The following is a 25485-nucleotide window of genomic DNA, read 5'->3' on the forward strand; positions in this document are numbered from 1 at the left end:
CTGAATGCCCCACCTCCATCCTCAATCATTCTGGTAGTGTTATCCATAGAGTTTTCTTGATAAAAATCTGGAATTGGTTTACCATGCCTTCTTCCACGCAGTCAACTTGAGTCTCCACTCGCTAGCCACTGCCCAAGCTAGGAATGGAATGGGTAGACCTCCGCTCAACTCCCCCTCCCATAGCTGGGACTGGTACAGTACTGGAAACTCTCCAGGTGCCATCCTGAGAGGGGAAGCAATGGGGTACACACTAGATAATCAGGTTCCTGTTCCACATGGGGCTCGCAGTCTTAATCCCCATTTTACAGATGAGGGAACTGAGGCCCAGGGAAGTGAAGTGACTCGCCCGAGATCACAGAGCAGACAAGTGGCAGAGCTGAAATTAGAAGCCAGGTCCTTCTGATTCATTCATCCATCCATCCATCCATTCCAACAGTCGTATTTATAGAGCACTTATTGTGTGCAGAGCGCTGTACTGAGTGTTTGGAAAGTACATTTCAGCAACAGAGACAATCCCTACCCACAACAGTCTAGAAAGAGGGAGACAGGCATCAAAACAAGTAAACGGGCATCAATAGCATCGATATAAATAAATAGAATTATAGATATATGCACATCGTTAATATAAATAAATAGAATTATAAATATGTACATAGATACCCAAGCACGTGCTCTGTCCACTCGCCCACACTGCTTCTCCTGGCTTAACTCAGTTTCCACTTGGTTCTACCGTCTCTGGAGCTAAATGGACAGAAACTCTGGACATCCAAGGGGCTTTCTTATTGCTCTACTCCTCTTGACTCATCATGGGCCTGGGCAGTGAATGTGTCTGTTATATTGCTCTACTGCACTCTACCAAGCAATTAATACAGTGCTCCACATACAGCAAGTAATCACTAAATACCTCCGAGGGATTCCGGGTCACTAAAAAGGATTTTACCTCTTGGTCTCACTCAATCATATTTATTGAGATTTCTGCATGCAGAGCCCTGAACTATGTGCTAGGGAGACTATGACACACAGACACATTCCCTGCCCGCAATGCGCTGACAGTCTAGAGGGTCTGGAGTAAAAGTCCTTGACATTTTCCAGGTTTTGGGTTGATGGACAGCCGGACAACTGGAATCAGGGAAAGGACCTACGGGAGGACTGTGTCCATTTCCAGAGCGAACATGTGAAGTCGTGGAACGACGGGAACTGTAACCACAAGTATAACTGGATTTGTAAGAAGGCCTTTCACCATCTTCCGGTTCTGTGACCAAGCCAGTATGCGGACACTAGTCTACTTCGTGGAGCATTACTGACTTTAAGACTGTTTTGGGGGTTTTAGCTGGGGGATTATGGTATTTCTTAAGCACTTACTATGGGCTAGGCACTGTACTAAGCACTGGGGTAGATAGAAGATAATCAAGTAGGACACAATCCATGTCCAACGCGGGGCTCACAGTCTTAATCCCCATTTGACAGATGAGGAAACTGAGGACCTGAGAAGTAAAGTGATCCGTGCACTGTCACCCAGCAGAGCCGCAATTAGAATCTAGGTGTTTCTGACTCCCAGACTTGTGCGTTATCTACTTCTCACCTGGTACGGTGCTCATAGTAAGTGCTTAATAAATACCACTGATGGATTGATTAATTGAATGAATGGGTTCTTGTGGGGTGTCTGTCTTCCTTTTTTTCTGGCTCGGTGATTTTTATGGGACTTGGGCAGACCTCCCCTCCTTCTCCTCCTCCCCGCAACTGTCCCCGGCAAATACCGGTAAATGAGCGGTAAAATGGAGAGAGAATTCTGGATACCACAATGCCCTTTCCTCCCTCACCTCTGCCTTCAGCGTCTAAGTGTAAACTGTCAGTTCATTACGAGGAGGGAACGTGCCTACCGTCTGTTGCATTGTGCTCTCCCAAGAGCTTAGTACAGTGGTCTGCACATAGTAAGCGCTCAGTAAGTAGGATTGATGGATTGAGCAAATATTTTGTAGAAAGCCGGTGCAGCCCAATGGGTTGGGAAGTGGGAGTTATCTCCAGTAATAATAATAATAATAATTATGGGATTTGTTAAACACTATATGTTCTCTGTCTCCCCCTTTGTTCTCTGTCTTCTCCTTTTAGACTGTGAGCCCACTGTTGGGTAGGGACTGTCTCTATATGTTGCCAATTTGTACTTCCCAAGCGCTTAGTACAGTGCTCTGCACACAGTAAGCGCTCAATAAATATGATTGATTGATTGATATATGCCAAACACTGTTCTAAGCGCTGGGGTAGATACAAGGTGCTCAGATTGGACAGAGTTCCTGTCCCACGGGGGGCTCACAGTCTTAATCCCCATTTTACAGATGAGGGAATTGAGGCACAGGGAAGTAAAGCAAAGTGGGGCAAAGGACTGTGACCAACCCAATTTGCTTATAGCCGTCCTTGTGTTTGTACAGTGCCTGGCATATAGTAAGCGTTTAGTAAATACCATACTTATTAGTATTATTATTTCCTCTTCTCCCACTCCCTTCTGTGTCTCCTTTGCAGCCTACATTACAGCCTCCACTAGAGAAGCAGCGTGGCTCAGTGGAAAGAGCCCGGGCTTGGGAGTCAGAGGTCATGGGTTCGAATCCCGGCTCTGTCACTCGTCAGCTGTGTGACCTTGGGCAAGCCACTTAACTTCCCTGTGCCTCAGTTCCCTCATCTGTAAAATGGGGATTAAAACTGTGAGCCCCGTGTGGGACAATCTCATTACCTTGTATCCCCCAGTGCTTAGAACAGTGCTTTGCACATAGTAAGCACTTAACAAATACCATTATTATTATTATCATTACATTCACCCCTGCCACTTAACTTCCCTGTGCCTCAGTTCCCTCATCTGTAAAATGGGGATTAAAACTGTGAGCCCCATGTGGGACAATCTCATTACCTTGTATCCCCCAGTGCTTAGAACAGTGCTTTGCACATAGTAAGCACTTAACAAATACCATCATTATTATTATTATTATTACATTCACCCCTTAGCTCCACAGCCCTTATGCCCATATCTGTAATTTATCAATATTAATGCCTCCCCATCTAGACGGGAAGCAGTGTGGCTCAGTGGAAAGAGCCCAGGCTTTGGAGTCAGAAGTCATGGATTCAAATCCCGGCTCCGCCAATTGTCAGCTGACTCTGGGCAAGTCACTTCACTTCTCTGTGCCTCAGTTCCCTCATCTGTAAAATGGGGATTAAGACTGTGAACCCGCCATGGGACAACCTGATCAACTTGTAACCTCCCCAGCGCTTAGAACAGTGCTTTGCACGTAGTAAGCGCTTAATAAATGCCATTATTATTATTAGACTGTAAGGTGGTGGTGGGCAGAGAACGTCTTCCAACTCTTTCATTTATGTATTTATTCATTCAATCGTATTTATTGAGAACTTACTGTGTGCAAAGCACTGTATTAGGGGCTTAATATAATATAAACTGAAAACGTACCTGTGCCGGGCAGCAGTGGCTTGGGAGAGAATCAAGGGCAGAGACTCATTTAGTGTGTGGAAGGAGGCAATGGTAAACCATTTCCATATTTTTATCAAGAAAACAGTATGGATCCACTACCAGAACGATTGCAGACGGAGAGCGGGGCATTCTGGAAGAGATGTGTCCATGGCGTCGCTATGGGTCGGATACAACCCGACAGCGTGAGACAACAACAACTTTATATTGTTCTCTCCTCAGTTCTTCGTACAGTGCTCAGCACAGAGTAAATACTCCGTCAACACGATTGATGGATTTCTCCTGCAGACAATCACTGGCTCACTAACTCTAACAACTGCCTGTGGCTGCAGTCACCCCTGGATCACCAGGGTTTGCACTTCTGTTGCCTCAGCAGAGACGTGAGCCCTGGGGATGGGGGGGGAAGAGGAGGAGGAAAAGCAGCAGCAGTTGTCAGTTGGTTCACATGGTGCCATGTTGCTCCCCTGCCTCAGTCTCCCCCCCTCAACCTGGCGGTGCCCCTCGCCGTCAATCATTCTCCTCCTCCACAAAATGAGGTTCTCAAACTCTCAGCCACAATTGAAAAACTGGTCTTTGCTAACAATCCAGTCGGCTGCCTGAACCGTTTTTGCTTAAATTGTCGATTTCCCAAGTGGCTGGAAATTTTGACTGGTCCTTGTGGGCAGGGAACATAGTAATAATAATAATGGAATTTATTATTCATTCATTCATTCAATCGTATTTATTGAGCGCTTACTGTGTGCGGAGCACTGTACTAAGTGCTTAAGCGCTTACTATGTGCAAAGCACTGTTCTAAGCGCTGGGGAGGTTACAAGGTGATCAGGTTGTCCCACGGGGGGCTCACAGTCTTAATCCCCCTTTTACAGACGAGGTAACTGAGGCCCAGAGAAGTGAAGTGACTTGCTCAAAGTCACACAGCTGACAATTGGCGGAGCCGGGATTTGAACCCGTGACCTCTGACTACAGTGCCCGGGCTCTTTCCATTGAGCCACGCTGCTTCTCTAGTTGATGGAACATGCCCATCAGCTCAGTATCGTGCTCCCCCAGCAAGTCCTACAGTGCTCTGCACACAGTAAATGCTCGGTAATCACCAGTATGTCTTCACCTCATTCCTCCCATCTATTCCCTCCGTTCTCACACCCACCCACCACATTTCTGTACACACAGTGTGTAGTTTACAGATGTGCACAGTCATTCATTCATTCAATTGTATTTATTGAGCGCAGTCAGCAACGTAAATCAATCAATCAACCAATCAATCATATTTATTGAGCACTCACTGTGTGCAGAGCACTGTAGTAAGCGCTTGGGAAGTACAAGTTGGCAACATCTAGAGACAGTCCCTACCCAACAGTGGGCTCACAGTCTAGAAGGGGGAGACAGAGAACAAAACCAAACCTATTAACAAAATAAAATAGAATAGATATGTACAAGTAAAATAAATAAATAGAGTAATAAATATGTACAATCAATCAATCGTATTTATTGAGCGCTGTGTGCAGAGCACTGTACTAAGCGCTTGGGAAGTACAAGCTGATAACAGAGACAGTCCCTACCCAACAGTGGGCTCACAGTCTAGAAGGGGGAGACAGAGAACAAAACCAAACATATTAACAAAATAAAATAAATAGAATAGCTATGTACAAGTAAAATAAATAAATAGAGTAATAAATACGTACAAACATATATACATATATACAGGTGCTGTGGGGAAGGGAAGGAGGTAAGACGGGGGATGGAGAGGGGAACGAGGGGGAGAGGAAGGAGGGAGCTCAGTCTGGAAAGGCCTCCTTCATTCATTCATTCAGTCATATTTATTGAGCGCTTACTGTGTGCAGGGCACTGTACTAAGCGCTTGGGAAGTCCAAGCTGGCAACATATAGAGACGGTCCCTACCCAACAGCGGGCTCATAGTCTAGAAGGGGGAGACAGAGAACAAAACAAAACATATTAACAAAATAAACAGTCTAGCGTGGCCCAGTGGAAAGAGCCCGGGCCTTGGAGTCTGAGGTCATGGGTTCAAATCCCGGCTCTGCCAGTTGTCAGCTGTGTGACTTTGGGGAAGTCACGTAACATCTGTGTGCCTCAGTTACCTCATCTGTCAAATGGGGATGAGGACTGTGAGCCCTCCTGGAGGAGGTGAGCTCTCAGTAAGGCCTTGAAGGGAGGAAGAGAGCCAGCTTGGCGGATGTTGGGAGGGAGGGCGGAGAGACGGTTCCTACCCAACAACGGGCTCACAGTGTAGAAGGGGGAGACGAACAACAAAACAAAACATGGAGACAGGTGTCAAAAAATGCTGCAAGGCAAATAGCAAATGTCCTAAGGTCACGGATCCAAGGGTGTAGACGTTGCAGAAGGGATCATCATCATCATCATCAATCGTATTTATTGAGCGCTTACTATGTGCAGAGCACTGTACTAAGCGCTTGGGAAGTACAAATTGGCAACATATAGAGACAGTCCCTACCCAACAGTGGGCTCACAGTCTAAAAGGGGGAGACAGAGAACAAAACCAAACATACTAACAAAATAAAATAAATAGAATAGATATGTACAAGTAAAATAAATAGAGTAAAAAATATGTACAAACATATATCCATATATACAGGTGCTGTGGGGAAGGGAAGGAGGTAAGATGGGGGGGATGGAGAGGGGGACGAGGGGGAGAGGAAGGTAGGGATAAGGTCCCTTGGCAGAGTTGCGAACTTAATAATGCTTTGAAGAAGGGGAGAGTGGAGGTCTGGCATATGTGGAAGGGGAGGGAGATCCAGGCCAAGGGAAGGCGGTGGGAAAGGAGCAGGAGGAGACCTGGAGGAGCTGGAGCTCTATTTATTTATTTATTTATTTATTTTACTTGTACATTTCTATCCTATTTATTTTATTTTGTTGGTATGTTTGGTTCTGTTCTCTGTCTCCCCCTTTTAGACTGTGAGCCCACTGTTGGGTAGGGACTGCCTCTATGTGTTGCCAATTTGTACTTCCCAAGCGCTTAGTACAGTGCTCTGCACATAGTAAGCGCTCAATAAATATGATTGATTGATTGATTGATTGATTGGAGGCTCGGGGAGCAAGGCGGCGCTGTTGGAGCAAAGTGCCACCAGGTGGCGATAGAGAAGCGCGGACGCCGGCGCTGTTGGAGCAAAGTGCCACCAGGTGGCGATAGAGAAGCGCGGCCGCCCCGACTCCCCATCTGGGAGAGAAGCAGCGCCGCCTGGTGGCCACATCCCGGAAGGACCTGGCTCCAAATCCAGCCCCTGCCATGTCTCTGCTGGGTGACCTTGGGCAAGTCACTTGACTTCTCTGAGCCTCAGGTACCGCATCTCTCAAATGGGGATTAAAACTAGTGAGTCCCCTGTGAGACGTGGACTGTGTCCAACCTGATGACACCCCCTCCATCCCCCCCCATCTGTTCCCCTCTCCATGCCTCCCCTCTTACCTCCTTCCCTTCCCCACAGCACCTGTATATAAGTATGTACATATTTATTACTCTATTTATTTTACTTGTACATATCTATTCTATTCTATTTTATTTTGTTAATATGTTTGGTTTTATTCTCTGTCTCCCCCTTCTAGACTGTGAGCCCACTGTTGGGTAGGGACTGTCTCTACATGTTGCCAACTTGTACTTCCCAAGCGCTTAGTACAGTGCTCTGCACACAGTAAGTGCTCAATAAGTACGATTGATTGATTGATTGATTGATGACACCCCTCTCCATCCCCCCCGTCTGTCCCCCTCTCCATCCCCGCCATCTTACCTCCTTCCCTTCCCCACAGCACCTGTATATATGGATATATATTTGTACATATTTATTACTCTATTTATTTATTTATTTATTTTACTTGTACATATCTATTCTATTTATTTTATTTTGTTAATATGTTCGGTTTTGTTCTCTGTCTCCCCCTTCTAGACTGCGAGCCCACTGTTGGGTAGGGACCGTCTCTATATGTTGCCAACTTGTACTTCCCAAGCAATTAGTACAGTGCTCTGCACACAGTAAGCGCTCAATAAATGCGATTGATTGATTGATTGATGACACCCCTCTCCATCCCCGTCTGTCCCCCTCTCCATCCCCCCGTCTTACCTCCTTCCCTTCCCCGCAGCACCTGTATATATGGATATATGTTTGTACATATTTATTACTCTATTTATTTATTTATTTTACCTGTACATATCTATTCTATTTATTTTATTTTGTTAATATGTTTGGTTTTGTTCTCTGTCTCCCCCTTCTAGACTGTGAGCCCACTGTTGGGTAGGGACTGTCTCTATGTGTTGCCAGCTTGTATTTCCCAAGCGCTTAGTATAGTTCTCTGCACACAGTAAGCGCTCAATAAATACGATTGATTGATTGATTGTACATATTTATTACTCTATTTATTTATCTATTTTACTTGCACATATCCATTCTATTTATTTTATTTTGTTAATACGTTTGGTTTTGTTCTCTGTCTCCCCCTTCTAGACTGTGAGCCCACTGTTGGGTAGGGACTGTCTCTATTTGTTGATAACTTGGACTTCCCAAGCGCTTAGTACAGTGCTCTGCATACAGTAAGCGCTCAATAAATACGATTGGTTGATTGATTGATTGATTGATTGATTGATGAGTTTCTCCCTATCCCAGAGCTTAGAGAGGCGCAGCTTCTGTTGTTTCCAGAAAAGCTTATTGCGGTACTATACTTTTCTGCCACCGGGTGGCGATAGAGAGGTGCCTCAGAGAAGCAGCGCCGCCTGGTGGCTGCATTCATTCATTCATTCATTCATTCATTCATTCATTCAATCGTATTTATTGAGCGCTTACTGTGTGCAGAGCACTGTACTAAGCGCTTGGGAAGTACAAGTTGGCAACAGATAGAGACGGTCCCTACCCAACAGCGGGCTCACAGTCTAGAAGGGGGAGACAGACAACAAAACAAAGCATATTAACAAAATAAAATAAATGGAATAAATATGTACAAATAACATAAATAAATAAATAGAGTAATCAATCAATCAATCAATCGTATTTATTGAGCGCTTACTGTGTGCAGAGCACTGTACTAAGCACTTGGGAAGTCCAAGTTGGCAACGTATAGGGACAGTCCCTACACTACAGTGGGCTCACACTCTAGAAGGGGGAGACAGAGAACAAAACCAAACATACTAACAAAATAAAATCAATAGAATAGATATGTACAAGTAAAATAAATAAATAAATAGAGTAATAAATATGTACAAACATATATATATATATATACACAGGTGCTGTGGGGAAAGGAAGGAGGTAAGATGGGGGGAGGGGGAGGGGGATGAGGGGGAGAGAGAGGAAGAGGAGAGGAATAAATACGTACAAACACGCCTCAGAAGGACCTGGCTTCTAAACTAGACCCCCCCACTTCTCTGTTGGGTGACCTTGGATAAGTCACTTCACTTCTCAGAGCCTCAGTTACCTCATCTCTAAAGTGGGGAGTAAGACCGCGAGCCCCAAGTGGGATGTGAACTGTTGTCCAACCTGATGAGTCTCCCTTGATCCCAGCGCTTAGTACAGCGCCTGGCACATGGTGAGTGCTTCACAAACACCACAAAAAAGGATTAGTGCCACCACGGGTGATAGAGAGGTGCAGCCTCACAGAACAATGCCAATACCTCCACTCATTCAATCGTATTTATTAAGCACTTACTGCGTGCAGAGCACTGTACTGAGCGCTAAGGCACCTCCCAGATCAACGGGTGGTGCCACCAAGGAGCGAAAGAGAGGCTCCGCTACCCAAACCGATGCCAACTGCAACTAGGGAATGCTGGCGTAGTGGATAGAGCGTGGTCATGGGTTCTAATTCCGCCTCTATATAGTCCTGTCTGCAGGGTCACTCCACAGCCTCAGTCCCCAGAGAAGGGACCCTTCTGGGCTCAACGCAGAAGCTTGTGGGGTCTAATATCAGGAGGAGACTGGGGGTGTCTATCAGTGTCTCTACCCTATTTTTCTCTGAGAAGCCGAGTCGTGCAGACTCCTGCCTGGGATCAAGTCCACAGGGGTGTGGGCTGGGAGGAGAGAAGGCAGGTTTGTACTAGAAACTGAATTCTTTCATATTTATTTATTTATTACTCATATACATATTTATTACATACTTACATATTTATTACTCTATTTATTTATTTATTTTACTTGTACATTTCTATCCTATTTATTTTATTTTGTTGGTATGTTTGGTTTTGTTCTCTGCCTCCCCCTTTTAGACTGTGAGCCCACTGTTGGGTAGGGACTGTCTCTATGTGTTGCCAATTTGTACTTCCCAAGCGCTTAGTACAGTGCTCTGCACATAGTAAGCGCTCAATAAATAAGATTGATTGATTGATTGATTTCCAGTGTGTGGTTCTGCATCTTCAGTCAATCAATCGGATTGATGGAGTGCCTCCTGTGTGAAGAGCACTGTACTAAGCGCTTGGGAGAGTACAATAGGACAGACACATTCCCCGCTCACAATAAGCACAGTGTAAAGGGGATTGGAGTTTCTGGAGTAACAGAATTGGGGGCAAGGGGGAGGGGGGCAAGTCTTAGTAATAATAATTATGGTATTTGTTAGGTGCTTACTATGTGCCAAGCACTGTTCTAAGCGCTGGGCAGTGTTCTAAGTGCTGCTGTCTGTACACATCCTTTCTTGGAATTAGGTTCAGTGTTTTAGCAGTGTCACTGCTTCAAGAGAAGCAGTGTGGCTCAGTGGAAAGGGCCCGGGCTTTGGAGTCAGAGGTCATGGGTTCAAATCCCGGCTCTGCCAATTGTCAGCTGTGGGACTTTGGGCAAATCACTTAACTTCTCTGTGCCTCAGTTACCCCATCTGTAAAATGGGGATTAAGACTGTGAACCCCATGTGGGACAACCTGATCACCTTGTAACCTCCCCAGCACATAGAACAGTGCTTTGCACGTAGTAAGTGCTTAATAAATGCCATTATTATGATGATTATTATTATTAGGGGATGGGGAGACTAGTGTTTCCCCAAACTAGACTGTCTACAACCCCCTACCCAGACTGAAATGTCCGGTACCAAACATGGTTCTCAGCTTTTTCCAGAAGGTAGGATGGGAGACTCTGGACCTCCGTATCAGTAATCCATTCGTCTCTCAAGAAGGGGTTCCGCAGCTCCAGAGTATTGCAGCAGAATTTTGTCGGGCACAAAGCCATCTCTTCTGGTATCCATCAGGAAGTTCCAACTTGTACTTCCCAAGCGCTTAGTACAGTGCTCTGCACACAGTAAGCGCTCAATAAATACGATTGATCATGATGATGATGATGATGACAGGCCCAGGCTGCTGTTTGGGTCCGGGAGCGGGGCGAGGCAGAGGGTATATCCTCAGGGCACGGGAGCGGTCACGGCACAAGGTCACACAGAGTATTGGGGTGAGAGGAAAATGGATAGAGTCAATCAGGGTGGGCTTCCTGGAGGAGGTGAGCTTGGAGCTGTGCCAGAGTAGCAATAACAGTGGTAGTACTGTTATTACATTCTTACTGGGTGCAGAACACTGTACTAAGCATGGGAGAGAAGCCACAGGTGGGAATTAGACTTGGGGGGCTCACAATCTAAGAGCCCAAGTGGGGAGCAAGGAATGCTGAAACATTAAGACACGACACCCTCTGAGATTAAAATCTAGTTGGAGAGATGGACACTACAATACCTTAGAAGCAGAGGGAAGAAATGGAGTTTAAAGATGAGCTACAGGGAAAGAGGGGGAGAAGCTTTGGTGGTGGGGGGGGGGGCGGGCGGTGTGTGTTTGTTTTTGTGTTTATTCCCACTCCCCACAACTGTCCCATGTGCCTGCAGCAGAGGCAAGGTATGTATGATAATGATGGTATTTCTTAAGCACTTTCTTTGCACCTCAAAACTACACCAAGGCTGGACAAGATAGATTTCCTTCCGCTTCTCAGTTGCACTTGGATTTACACCCCTAATTCACCCCTCCCTCAGTCCCACAGCACTTATGCAGCACGTATCCAGAATTTATTGGTTCATATTAATTTCTGTCTCCCCCCTACACCGGAAACTCCTTGCGGCCAGGAAACGCGTCTAGTAACTCTGTTCTATTGTCCTCTCCCAAACGCTTAGTACAGTTCTCTGCCCACAGTAAACATTCGATAAATACCATTGATTGTTCGATTGGAGTGTATCTATCAGCTCTGTCCTATAGTTCTCTCCCAAATACTTAGTACACTGCTCTGCATATAGTAAGGGCTCAATTAATACCATTGACTGATAGACTGATGAGTGACAAGCAAGGCATATTCATGGGCTTGAGCTGGGACTGACATCTCAAAGGTCAGTTATCAGTTCTGCAATTCCTGGATTGGTTTCAGCTTAGTACCAAGAGCCCTTAGCAGTTTTTCAGCTTGGCACGTTGACGAAATTCTCCCAGCTGAAAAAAACTACTTTCTGTGGAATTAGTTAAGCTACTTCAAAGAGGTAGCAGCCTAATTACAAATTGCAAACATTCATGCACCTGATGAGGCATGAGATAAATGGGGTGGCCTCTAACATATGAAGTTTTTAGATCAGAAGACAATCATCACACTCGAAGTTTCTGTCCCACTTGGGGCCCAGAAACTGTTCCCCACCATTGAGGTGTTCGTTGGAAGCATGAGAAAGCATCATGGGACCTTGTCCAGGCTAAAGGCTTTCAATCTAAGAGCCAATCAATCAATCAATGGTATTTATTTAGTGCCTGTACTAACCACTTGGGAGAGTACAATACAGCAGAATTGGTTGGACACATTCCCGTCCCAAACCGAGCTTACAGTCTAGAGGGTGAGACCAACATTAATATAAAGAAATTACAGATATAAAAATAATAATAATAACAATGATGGCATTTGTTAAGCACTTACTATGTGCAAAGCACTATTTTAAGTGCTGCAGGGATACAGAGTGATCAGGTTGTCCCACGTGGGGCTCAGTCTTAATCCCCATTTTGCAGGTGAAGTAACTGAGGCTCAGAGAAGTTAAGTGACTTGCCCTAAGTCACACAGCTAAGTGACGGAGCAGGGATTAGAACCCATGACCTTTAACTCCCACACCAATGCTCTTTCCATGGAGGCATCCTGCTTGACAAAAGTGCTGTGGGGCTGAGGCAGGGGGTGAATAAAGGGAGCAAGTCAGAGCAATGCAGAAGGAAGTGGGAGAAAAGGGAATGGGGGTTCAGTCAGGGAAGCCCTCTTGGAGGAGATGTGCCTTTAAAAGAACCATAAAATTCTCCCATTTTCCCTAAATTCCACTTCCCTAAAATGAGAAGTGTAGATGAAGGCTGAATTTGAGTAAAATAATGGCAGGCTGAAGAATGAGTGGAAAGGAAAGGATCAACATTGTGAAGTTCAAAAAAAGTCAATTATGCAGGGGTCTGGGAGTAAGAAGGTCAAGGGCTCTAATCTTGGCTCTGCCGCTTGTCTGCTGTGTGACCTTGGCCAAGTCACTCTCCTTCTCTGGGCCTCGGTTCTCCTGTCCTCCCTCCTTTTTAGACTGTGAGCCCCATAAGGGACAGGGACTGTATCCGAACTAATTCACTTGTTTCTACCCCAGGGCTTAGAATGGTGTTGAACACATAGTAAGCGCTCAAATAGCATAAATAAATAGTATAAAAAAGTGTTCCGTGAGACATGTGACACACTGGGCAACGGGGCTTAGAGCAGCGCTTACTACCAAGTAAGCGCTTAACAAATACTATTATTATTATCTGTCGGTCCAAGATCTGCAAGGGCCATCAGTGGCCAGCCTTACAGCTGACCCGCCCTTCCTTCCTGTCTTTTTCACCTTCCCTGCCTTTTCCTTCCACTCTCCCCAGGCTCTTGGATTAAGAGCCCCCCAAACCTGGCCTCCTCTAATTATTTCTTACACCAACAGTCCTTCCCCAGAGGCCGAAAGGAACAGAAGCAGGGAGGAGAGAAGCAGTGTGGCCTAGCAGAAAGAGCCTGAGAGTCCGAGGACCTGGGTTCCAACTCCCAACTGCTGTGCGACCCTGGGCAAGTCGCTTCACTTCTCTGGGCCTCAGTCATCTCATCTACAAAATGGAGGAACAAGAGTGTGAGCCCCACGTGGGACAGAGACCGTGTCCAACCTATCTTGTATCCACAGTGGCGCCCAGCACAGTGCCTGGCACACAGAAAGCGCTTAACGTATGCCATTAAAAAGGAAACAAAAAGGAGAGACAGAGTGGAGGGGACTGGGGAGGCTTCAGGGAAGAGCTTGAGTTCACTGGCTGATTGATTCATCCATTCATTTGCTCATTTATTCTTTTTTATTGAATATCCTCCTTGGTGGAAAGCACTGTACTAGGCATTGGAAAAACCCTGGATGAGAGTTAGAACCTATCCTCGTGGAGGATTTGAATGGCTTGCAGGTGTCTATAATTAAGGATGTTTTTCCAGATCCTTCTTAACGATGAGCAGCTGCAAATGCCCTTCTCCTTAATAGCCTTCTGCAGCCCCGCCTCCTGGAAACTCAGTCTCTACATTAGTCTCTCCATTGCCTGGGGTAAGGACACTGCTTTTTTAAAGTCCTAGAGGTAAGGTCTGTGGGTTTTATTTGCTGTAGGCTGAGAAGAGAAGACAGAGTGTGTTCTTCTGGGGTTTTGGTGAGGAGGGTCTGTGATGGCCTTATGATTAGCTTATCTTTTATTCCATTGTGGTAGTTGATGTGTTGGGTTAAGAGCCTCCCAAAGTTGGCTTTCTCTACCTGCTTCATACACCAGTGGTTCTGGTGGGGCTGAGGTGCGTAGGAGAAATGGTTTGGTTTTGAGGGCTCAAAAGTGACTTGGCCTGATGCTTTTGGAGGGGTAATTTAATGCTGGGCTAACTGATGTTGACCAAATTGGTGAGGGAGTGGCTTGTGAGGGGAGTTAGATGCTTAGGTTTGGGATATTAGTGATTTTATTCATTATGGGGGTTGAGGAATGGGTTGGGCTCAGGGTTTGAATTAAAGGGGTGAGGAAGGGAGACCCAAATGGGGGATAACTGACATAAGGGTGGGGGTATCCTGGTGAAGGGGGCTGCAGTTAGGAGTTAGATTGTACTCACCCAAGTGTTTAAGACGGTACTCTGCCTACAGTAACTATTCCACAAAATTTGATTGACACTGTGTGTATTATTGATAAAAAATAATGGTACTTGTTAAATGCTTACTATATGCTCTATTACTCTATTTTACTTGTACATACCTATTCTATTTTGTTAATATGTTTGGTTTTGTTCTGTCTTCCCCTTCTAGACTGTGAGCCTACTGTTGGGTAGGGACTGTCTCTATATGTTGCCAACTTGTACTTCCCAAGCGCTTAGTACAGTGCTCTGCACACAGTAAGTGCTCCATAAATATGATTGATTGATATGCCTAACACTGTACTAAGCACTAGAGTAGATACAAACTAAGTAGTAATAGCAATGGAGTTGATAATCCAAGGTTGGAATAAGTGATATCACCTGTACTGAATTATCCTGGTGGGGGGGTGGGGGGGCCGGGAAGAAAGCTGGAGTTGTGTGTGTAACAGGTTAGGCAGGAGACTAGGGCTGTTTAGTCAATGTCAGTTGGATTAATGATATGTATGTAGTACTGAAGGTGGTAGGAGAATGTATTGGTTAGTATTTATCCATTCTGTTGATGAGATGATGATATTTGGTAGGCACTTAATATGTGTTCCAAGTGCTGAGGTGGGTAGAAGAAAATCAGATTGCACACTGATGTATGTGGGTAGCCGAGCCTCTGATTTTGTTCTCTGGAACCGAGGAAGTTGAGGGGTTGTGATGCAATTTAGTTTTTTTTTTTTTTTTTTTAGGGAGACGATTGCTGCTCTGGGTCTAGAGGTAAGGGTTTTGGTGGGGCCAAAACCATGGGGTGCATGGGGGTGCATGCTCACTGTCTCTGTGTTTCTGTGTGTCTTTGTTCCGTCATTGAGCTCTCTTCCTGGGCTCTTGCCAGTCCCCAGCTGGCTACTATTGCCCGCTCTACTGTAAAGTCATCCAAGCCAGTGACCTTCCACAATCTCAACACAGGGCTTTGTGCCTGGAATCTGCTGGATTCCAGACACAGTTTCTGCATGGCTTGTGCATCCCCTCTCCCCATTACCCAAAATGGGGTGCATCGCCAGCCCCCATCCACGGAAAACCTACCCTCTGCTCTCCCCTCTTCTCACTGAATTCAGTGCCGTGGGTTGGTCCTGGAGCGTCAGAATATGAGTCCCGCGGGGATGGGAACCGAGACCCGCCGATGGGGAAGGGGTGGGGTGGCAGTGCCGTCGCATACTCCACAAGGATAGATTGCACCGACCGCAGCTCGACGTCGGGGGAACTCTTTTGGGCTTCCCAATTCCTGTACCCTAAGATATAAGTATCCCATTACGCCGCTGTGGGACTCCATGAAAGCCCCACAAAATCCCAGCAGTAAGTTGGGATTCAGTAGCACCATCCGTATGGAGTAGACCGCAAACTGGTTCTGGGCAGGGAATGTCTGTTGCACTGTGTTCTCCAAAGTTCTCAGTCCAGTTCAGTGTGCTCAACAAATACGCCGGCCTGACCTAGAGCACCACTGACACAAGCGCGGTTGTAACAGCAGAAGCTGAGTCTCCAACAGTGTTCATTGAGTACTTGATGCGCGCCTGGGAGACTGAGTTACCAAGTCAAATCTCTCCTTGAGTCGGAATCTAGGCTACAGAATATTTCCAGATGACTCCTCCACTCGCTTGTCACGGCTCCTACTTAAATGGATGTAATTTATTCCTATTAATGTCTGTCTGCCCCTCTAGACGGTAAGCTCATACTGGGCAGGGAATCTGTCAATGGTTATATTGTGCTCTGCAATAAGTGCTGGATTGATCGACTGAGGCCTTTTCCCCCCAGTCGTGCTCTTTGTACGGTGCTCCATCAAATGGCATTCGATAAACACTCTTGCTGTCTTAATGCAATGCTACCATCCTTCACTCTACCTGCCAATTTACTTGTTTTTCATGCCGATTCAAGCTTAGCGCGGGTTCAGCATGTACAACTTCATGTACTGACAGTGTATACGCCATTCCACCTGCATGTAACTCAATTTTATTGTCTGTCATGTAGATCGGTAGCTTCCTGACTGCAGGGGCCATGCGTGCTATGTAATGCTGACCTCTTTGCAGCATTCTCACCATGTTGTACCAAAGTCATTTCTTACCCCTCTAGGCTGTGAGCTTGTTGTGGCACGTTTGTGACATTGTTCTATCGTAGTGTGCCAAGGGGTCAGTACAGCATTCTGCACACAGAAAGAGCTCCAATGCAATGGACTGACTGACTGACTTAGATTGTAAGCTCCCAGGGGGCAGAGACTGTGTCTCCTAAACCAAGTTTGCCCAAGAGGGTGCTTACAGGGGTGTGGTCTAACTCTAGGCCAAATTTGGGGTTAGCTGCCCCAATCCGGCCTCCTGTGGGTGGACTGGAAGAGGAGCAGGGGTGAAGGACCAGCATGGCACAGGGTAAGTGTTCAGGGACTTGGCTGCCTGAGAGAAACGGCAGAAACCCAGCTTCTTTCGGCCTCATGGAGAAGTCTTCTAGACAATTCTGTTCAAAGGTAAGCACCTGGGGAATTGGGGGGTGGGGTCTGCCAGGGCTGAGACTGGGGGGGAAACCTAGACTGCCTGGGGTATCCTGCCCCGCTCGGGGTGACAAAGCCAGCCAGGGCCTCCCCTGCAGGCTGTGTGAATGGCAGCTGCTCTGTTCTGTCTCAGAGGGGTCGCCCCTCATCTCTGGCTCTTACTCGTGCTCTCACTCTTTCTCTCACTCCCTCTTTTCCTCTTGTGCTCGCTCTTACTTCTGGTGGGAGTGAGCCTGCAGGGGACAGTTCAGCTGCAGCTGTAGCCCCCGGCCCCAACCTGACACCTGACTCGGTTTATCCTTAGGGCCAAGCAAGAAGCCTGAGCCCCAGGGGCACCCTGGGAGACCCGGCCCCTTGGTCCATCCCTGCCTCCCCAAGGACGTGTTGCTGCGGACAGGACTGGACAGAACGGTGAGTTTTATGCCTTAAGCCTGGGGCTGTCTGGGTTCTGTTTTGGGCAAGTGGAAGGAATCGATGGTCCTTATTGAGCGCTACAGGAAGTGCTGCATAGAGTATAGTGAAGGGAACCTTATCCCCCACTACCCATACACACACAATCCACTGCATCCTTATAGTCCACAAACCAGAGCAGTGACCCCTGACCAGGCTCCTACCCAACATCCAACTTCCTGCTCCCGGGCTGGAGGAATTGGCTCCCCCCTGGAGACCCATCCAAGCTTTCCCTACCCCCAACTGTGTTTGGCTGGCTCTCTTCCCCCGACCGGGTTGCGGCACACCTCATCGGCCAACCAACGGTCACATCTGTTCCCAGGAAGCCAGAGCACAGCCCCGAACTGCACCACCCAACCCCGTGGACAGTGGAGGACTGACCAGCTACTCACCTGATGTTATGGACACTCGTAGATTGCGCCGGCCCCACCATGAGGGAATTGGTTGGTACAGGGCTGCTGCCCCCTGACCACCCAACCCTCCCACCCCCTAGCCCGCAACTGTATCCCCTCCTTCCAGACAGTGCCATTTCTTTTGGGGGTCAAGGGTCAAACACTGCATCATGGGTGCCAAACCAATCTTTTGCAACTCTAGGAGGTGATGGAGGTGTGTGCGTGTGTGTGTGTATGTGTTGTGTGAGAGCGAGGGCTGGGACAGGAGCAGGGCGAGAAGGGCTGCCTCTCTTTGGCCGGGTAAAGGTTTCTGGAAACAGGGGTCTAGAGTCCTGGCCTGTACTCCTGGGACCTTAAGACCGGCGTGAAGTCGTCCCGGGGCCCTTAATTCTGTAGTCAGTGCGACTTACTCCCGCTCTGGTCCATTGGGAGTTTCGGGCCTGCTCTGGCTTCAAGAGTACAGACTCTCTTTCCCGCCTGAGGGGGCTGAGCCTGGGGGAGTGAGGGACAGGAGTAGTGGGGTGTGTGTGTTTCTGTATGCATGTGTCACTACCCCATGTCCTCCATCCCTCCTGGATGAGCACAATGTGGGGGGAAGAGGACTAGCAGCAAATTCTAAAGTGGGAAGATGCAAAATGGTTTCCCTCCCATCCTACCAATAGAAATGGCACGGTCTGGCCCCGTCTTCTCCTCCTCCCCCTCTGTCCCCTTGGCTGCCTGGGCTCTGTAAGCCCCTATACATCTGTATGGAATAAAATGGATATGATTTTTGCCTTTCCTGCGTCCCTCGATCCACTGGCAGCTGGCCCTGCTCCACAGAAGGGTTATAATTCCGGGGTAGCTGCTGTGTACTCAAAGCAGGAGGATGTCACCAGCTTCTAATTTGTAGATTGACAAGCTAGCACCCTCCCTCCTCCCTCCCAACCTCTGCATTTCATTCCTTCAGTCTCACCCACACATGTAAGGGGTCTGGAGACTTGAAAGGGCCAACAGAGGGGGTGATTGACACACTCTTTTTCTCCTTTTCTATCCCCATACCCAGCCTGAGGGTCTTGAGAAGATTGTGGCTCCCTTGGGTGGGAGAGTCTCAGATTTCTCTCTGCCCCTATCAATTTTGTCATGCGGGGCTAGGCCAGAAGTCATGACCTTCTTAGGCCCAAGAGACAGGGAGGAGGCGACCTGGGTTGGAGGTGGGCAGTGGCTCAGACTGGGGGTTGTCCCAGGTTCTACTACCTGGGAATCAATCAGTTGCATTGAAGCGACTTAAGTGACTTGCAGTGTGCCTTTAGCAGTATCCTTTGATCTCTCTGGGTTTTTGCTTTCCCCTCCCCCTTTTTCTAATAATAATAAACACAATACTTGTGGTATTCAACGCTTAAATGCCAGAATCTACATCACTTAGGTATTTATATTCACGTATGTCTCCCCATTTAGTCTGTGAACACCTTGTGGTGAGGCAATGTGTCTATTAACTCTGTTGTAATAGTAGTGACAATAATAATTGTGGTATTAAGTGCTTAGCCTGGGTCGGGCACTGCAGCAAGAGCTCGGTTAGACACAAGCCATCAGATTGGACACAGTCCCTGTCCCGAACAAGGCCTACAGTCTCTATCCCCATTGTGCACAGGAGGCAACTGAGGCCTAAGGAGGTGAAGGGATGTGCCCAAGGTCACACAGCAGATGAGAGACAGAGTTGGAATTAATCACTTGTGGTTTTTAAGTACCCAAAACATGGCAGGCACTATACCAAGCCCTGGGGGAGCGAAAAGCGAGGCAGGTTAGACATCCTCCCTGTCCCACATTGGGTTCACTTCTTAGTTTCCAGTTTACAAATGAGGTGGGTAAGGCACAGAGAAGGGAAGTGACTTGCCTGAGGTCACACAGCAGACAAGTGATGGAGCTGGGATTAGAGCCCGTGATGGTATGATTCTGTGACCCATGACAGGGAACTGTAACCAGACGCGTGCAGAATGATGACATCATAGGTAACTATATGGAAGCACCCTCAAGCAGACAACTTAATACCCACTCATGCGTAAATAGCCCACCTGGGTGGCTGTACACTGTGCGTATTCCAATTCTGTGCATACACACACACGCAGAGACAAATACACTTGTGACTTGATTCCGAGCCTCATGACAGGGAATTGTAACTAGACACACATGGAACAGACATAATAATAACAATGGCATTATTAAGCACATACTATGTGCAAGGCCCTGTTCTACGCACTGGCATCATAGGTGGCACATGCAAGCACCCACAAGCAGACAACTCCAATAAGTTCACGCCTATGCATAGATAGCCCAACTGGTTGGGTGCACACACTAACACACACACACTTGTGCCCCAGATATCCCACCTACCTGTAATTTTATTTTAGGGCCCGCCTCCCCTCATAGCATATAAGATGCTTTAAGGCAGGGATCATGTCTACCAGCTCTGTTGAAGACTCCCAAGCTCTTAGTATAGTGATCTGCATCAAATAAATGCCATTGATTAATCCCCCATGTGGCCTCATAAAGACTGTCCAATCTGCCAAGCCAAACCACTCTAGTTAACAAGGCAGGGGAAGGAGGGAGAGAGGACAGAAATCTGGTTAGAAACCACCTGGCCCCCACCCCCTCCTGCATAATAATAATTGTGGTGGCATTTTAAGTGCCCAGTTTGTGCCAAACACTGTACCAAGCACTGGGTAGATTCAAGATTATCAGGTCAGATTCAGTCCCCGTTCCACGTGGAACTCACAGTATAAGAAGAAGGGGGAAGAGATTTTGAATCCCCATTTTATTATTATTGTCATTATTAATAATGGTATTTGTTAAGCACTTAACTATGTACCACACACTGTATCGGGAGCAGGGTGGACACAAGCAAATCCAGTTGGATGCAGTCCCTCTCCCACCTGGAGCTAATACCATGACTTCTGACTACTTTTGTTTTTCCAATTCCAAATGGCAAAATCTCTAATAATCACTTTTTTGGGTGCTGGTAGTTCTGGATGCTCTAGTGAGTCTATCCAAATCCTTGTGAAAGTGGTATAATTGTTATATAATCATGATGAGCTCATTAATCAATGGTATCGAGTGCTTGCTGTGTGCTGGACATTTTACGAAGCGCTTGGGGGAGTCCAGTATCTCAAAGTTGGAAGACACAAGCTGCCCGCAGCGAACTTACAGTCTAAAGGGGGATGACAAACATTAATATAAATAACAGAGAGGGGAAATAGAGTGGAAGTGTAATTGATTCGATGACACTGTCCTGAAAGAAAATAATTTTCCCACTCTCACATGGCATATTGTTGGAGAGATGGATTTGGGAGTCATTCATGTTGACGTGGTAGCTGAAGCCATGCTATTATTATTATTATTATTATTATTATTATTATTATTATTATTATGGCATTTAAGCACTAAGCAGTGTGGCTTAGTGGAGAGAACCCGCTCCACTAGACTGAGAGAACTTCTAGACTGTGAGCCCGCTGTTGGGTTGGGACCGTCTCTATATGTTGCCAATTTGTACTTCCCAAGCGCTTAGTACAGTGCTCTGCACGCAGTAAGCGCTCAATAAATACGAATGAATGAATGAACCTGGGCTTGGAAGTCAGCAAGACCTGAGTTCTAATTCCTGCTCTGCTGCTTGTCTGCCGTGTGACCTTGGGGAAGTCACTTAACTTTCCTCTACCTCAGTTACCTCATCTGTAAAATGGGGATGAAGACTGTGAGCCCCATTTGGGACAGAGATTGTGTCCAAACCAATTTTCTTGTGTGTACCCCAACGCTTAGTACAATCAATCAATCAATCAATCAATTGTATTTATTGACTGCTTACTGTGTGCAGAGCACTGTACTAAGCGCTTGGGAAGTACAAGTTGGCAACATATAGAGACGGTCCCTACCCAACAGTGGGCTCACAGTCTAGAAGGGGGAGACAGACAACAAAACAAAACATATTAACAAAATAAAATAAATAGAATAGATATGTACAAGTAAAATAGAGTAATAAATATGTGCAAACATATATACATATATACAGGTGCTATGGGGAAGGGAAGGAGGTATTTGTTACTCTTTATTTTACTTGTACATATCTATTCTATTGATTTTATTTTGTTAATATGATTGGTTTTGTTCTCTGTCTCCCCCTTCTAGACTGTGAGCCCACTGTTGGGTAGGGACCGTCTCTACATGTTGCCAACTTGTACTTCCCAAGCGCTTAGTACAGTGCTCTGCACACAATAAGCGCTCAATAAATACGATTGAGTGAGTGAGTGAAGTGACGACTGCCACTCGTGCAAGAACAGGGGCCTGGGCTCTGTGCAGAAAGCTACTTGGAACTTGTGTTTCCCTGGACAAATCCTGTCATGCTACAGATCCAATCTTATCCTATCTCCTATCCTTTTTCCTTTCCTTTCCTACTCTATCCTTGCCATAGCCACCCCCTCCTCCAATGAAGCTGCTGGGGGATTGATTGATTGAGGTAAGACAGCGGGGATGGAAAGGGGGACGAGGGGGAGAGGAAGGAGGGGGCTCAGTCTCGGAAGGCCTCCTAGTACAGTGCCCGGTATGTTTTAAGTGCTAAAGAAATGCCACATTACTACTAATAATTATTATTAATAATAACATTATTATTAACTGTCTCCCCTGTGCTCACAGCCACTGCATTTCTGTACACAAAATGCATAGCTTGCAGATATGCACCTAAATGCTGCAGGGGAAATAGGGAATGTCCACAGGTCACAGATATAGAGGATGCAGAAAGGCGGAGAAGCCTGGGGGGAAAGAGGGCTTAATCTAGGAAGGCCTCTTGGCGGAGGTGCGACCTTAATAATGCTCTGAAAAGGGGGAGAGTGGCGGTCTGGCCTATCAGCTGGGTGACTTTGGGCCAGTCCCTTCACTTCTCTGGGCCTCAGTGACCTCATCTGTAAAATGGGGATGAAGACTGGGAGCCCCCCGTGGGACAATCTGATCACCTTGTAAACTCCCCAGCGCTTAGAACAGTGCTTTGCACTTAGTAAGCGCTTAACAAATGCCAATTATTATTATGTTTTAGACTGTGAGCCCACTGTTGGGTAGGGACTGTCTCTATATGTTGCCAATTTGTACTTCCCAAGCGCTTAGTACAGTGCTCTGCACATAGTAAGCGCTCAATAAATACGATTGATGATGATGTGGAGCGGGGAGGGAGATCCAGGCCAGGGGGAGGCGGTGGAAAAGGAGCAGGAGGCGACCTCGTCTCTATATGTTGCCAACTTGTACTTCCCAAGCGCTTAGTACAGTGCTCTGCACACAGCAAGCGCTCAATAAATACAATTGATGATGATGATGATTGATTGATTGACCTAGAGGAGATGGAGGCTCAGGGAGGAAGCCGGCGCTGTTGGAGCAAAGTGCCACCAGGTGGCGATAGAGAAGCGCGGACGCCGGCGCTGTTGGAGCAAAGTGCCACGAGGTGGCGATAGAGAAGCGCGGACGCCGGCGCTGTTGGAGCAAAGTGCCACCAGGTGGCGATAGAGAAGCGCGGACGCCCCGAATCACCATCTGGGGGAGAAGCAGCGCCGCCTGGTGGCTACAGCCCGGAAGGACCTGGCTCCAAATCCAGCGTCGGCCCCTTACCTGCGGGGTGACCTTGGGTAAGTCACTTCACTTCTCTGAGAATCAGCCATATCATCTCTCAGATGGGGATTAAGACGTGTGAGTCCCATTAGGAACGTGGACCATGTCCAAACAGATGAGCTTCTCTCTAACCCTCTATCTAAGCGCTGTTCAGAGCTTAGAACAGTGCTTGGCACATAGTAAGCGCTTAATAAATGCCAGTATTTTTTTATTTTTTTATATCCCAGCGCTTAGTACAGTGCCTGGCACATCGTGAGTGCTTCACAAATACCGTAAAAAGCGGTCAGTGACACTGGGGGTTGGTAGAGAGGCGAAGCCTCACAGAACACTGGGTAGTACAGCGTGGCTCAGTGGAAAGAGCACGGGCTTTGGAATCAGGGGTCATGAGTTCAAATCCCTGATACGCCAATTCATTCATTCATTCAATCAATCGTATTTACTGAGCACTTACTGTGTGCAGAGCACTGTACTAAGTGCTCGGGAAGTACAAGTTGGCAACATATAGAGTTGGCAACCCCCCCATCTTACCTCCTTCCCTTCCCCACAGCACCTGTATATATGTATATATGTTTGTACATATTTGTTACTCTATTTTACTTGTACATATCTATTCGATTTATTTTATTTTGTTAGTATGCTTGGTTTTGTTCACTGTCTCCCCCTTTTAGACTGTGAGCCCACTGTTGGGTAGGGACTGTCTCTATATGTTGCCAACTTGTACTTCCCAAGCGCTTAGTACAGTGCTCTGCACACAGTAAGTGCTCAATAAATATGATTGATGTTGATGATGATGTTGGGTAGGGACTGTCTCTATATGTTGCCAATTTGTACTTCCCAAGCGCTTAGTACAGTGCTCTGCACACAGTAAGTGCTCAATAAATACGATTGATGATGATGATGATGTTGGGTAGGGACTGTCTCTATATGTTGCCAACTTGTACTTCCCAAGCACTTAGTACAGTGCTCTGCACACAGTAAGGGCTCAATAAATACGATTGATGTTGATGATGATGTTGATATAGAGATGGCCCCTACCCAACAGCGGGCTCACAGTCTAGAAGGGGGAGACAGACAACGAAACAAAACATATTGTCAGCTGTGTGACTTCGGGCAAGTCACTTCACTTCTCCGGGCCTCAGTTCCCTCATCTGTAAAATGGGGATTAACCCTGTGAGCCCTAGGAGACTTTGGGCAAGTCACTTAAATTCTCCGGGCCTCAGTTCCCTCATCTGTAAAATGGGGCTTAACCCTGTGAGCCCTACGTGACTTTGGGCAAGTCACTTCTCTGGGCCTCAGTTCCCTCATCTGTAAAATGGGGATTAACCCTGTGAGCCTATGTGGGACATCCTGATCACCTTGTATCCCCCCCCGCGAGAGCTTAGAACAGTGCTTTGCACATAGTAAGTGCTTAATAAATGCTATTATTATTATTATTATTATTATTATTATTATTATTAACAAATACCATCATTATTGTTACGGGGCTATTGGAAAGGGCAGTCTCCCAGGCTAACGCCTGTTACCACCAGGCGGCGATAGAGAGGCGCAGCCGCCCCGAATCCCTATTCGTGCCACCAGGGGGCAGGCTTCTGCGTTCAGAATCAATCAATCAATCGTATTTATTGAGCGCTTACTGTGTGCAGAGCACTGGACTAAGCGCTTGGGAAGTACAAATTGGCAACATATAGAGACGGTCCCTACCCAACAGTGGGCTCACAGTCTAGAAGGGGCAGCAGCAGGAGCTCAGTGCTTCTCCTTGGCCTCGAGGATCATCTCTCCTTCACCGTGGGAAGAATCAACTCCCACATTTTCCCCTTTACTGAGTGGACTGCATTGCTACCCCAAAGAGGAGGCTGTGTGTATGAATAACAGGGAGGACGAAGAGTGACGTGATGACTGCCACTCATGCGAGAACAGGGGCCTGGGCTCTGTGCAGGAAGCTACTTGGAACTTGTGTTTCCCCGGACAAATCCTTTCATGCTGCAG

The 25485-nt window shown here is 46.9% G+C and overlaps 1 protein-coding gene and 1 long non-coding RNA gene across 4 annotated transcripts in view; both read left to right on the forward strand.

Moving 5' to 3' along the window:
- LOC119927351 (C-type lectin domain family 4 member F-like) overlaps positions 1-13943 on the forward strand; it is a 30117-nt gene extending 16174 nt beyond the window's left edge. For 2 of the 3 annotated variants that reach the window (XM_038745961.1, XM_038745962.1), the window contains exon 7: positions 1093-1318. In XM_038745961.1, coding sequence (XP_038601889.1) covers positions 1093-1258 — 166 coding nt within the window. In that variant the 3' untranslated portion in view covers positions 1259-1318. Of the gene's footprint in view, positions 1-1092; positions 1319-13857 lie in introns of those variants that run through there. The other variant, XM_038745963.1, reaches the window with a different exon arrangement.
- A 3418-nt stretch (positions 13944-17361) lies between these two features.
- On the forward strand, positions 17362-18654 carry LOC119927259. The gene is made up of 2 exons (XR_005450395.1): positions 17362-17452; positions 17814-18654. It is a non-coding gene; the product is annotated as an uncharacterized LOC119927259 (long non-coding RNA).
- The last annotated feature ends 6831 nt before the right edge of the window (positions 18655-25485 follow it).

Source organism: Tachyglossus aculeatus, chromosome 4, assembly GCF_015852505.1.
Source record: "Tachyglossus aculeatus isolate mTacAcu1 chromosome 4, mTacAcu1.pri, whole genome shotgun sequence".
In the NCBI taxonomy this organism is placed as follows: Eukaryota; Metazoa; Chordata; class Mammalia; order Monotremata; family Tachyglossidae; genus Tachyglossus; species Tachyglossus aculeatus.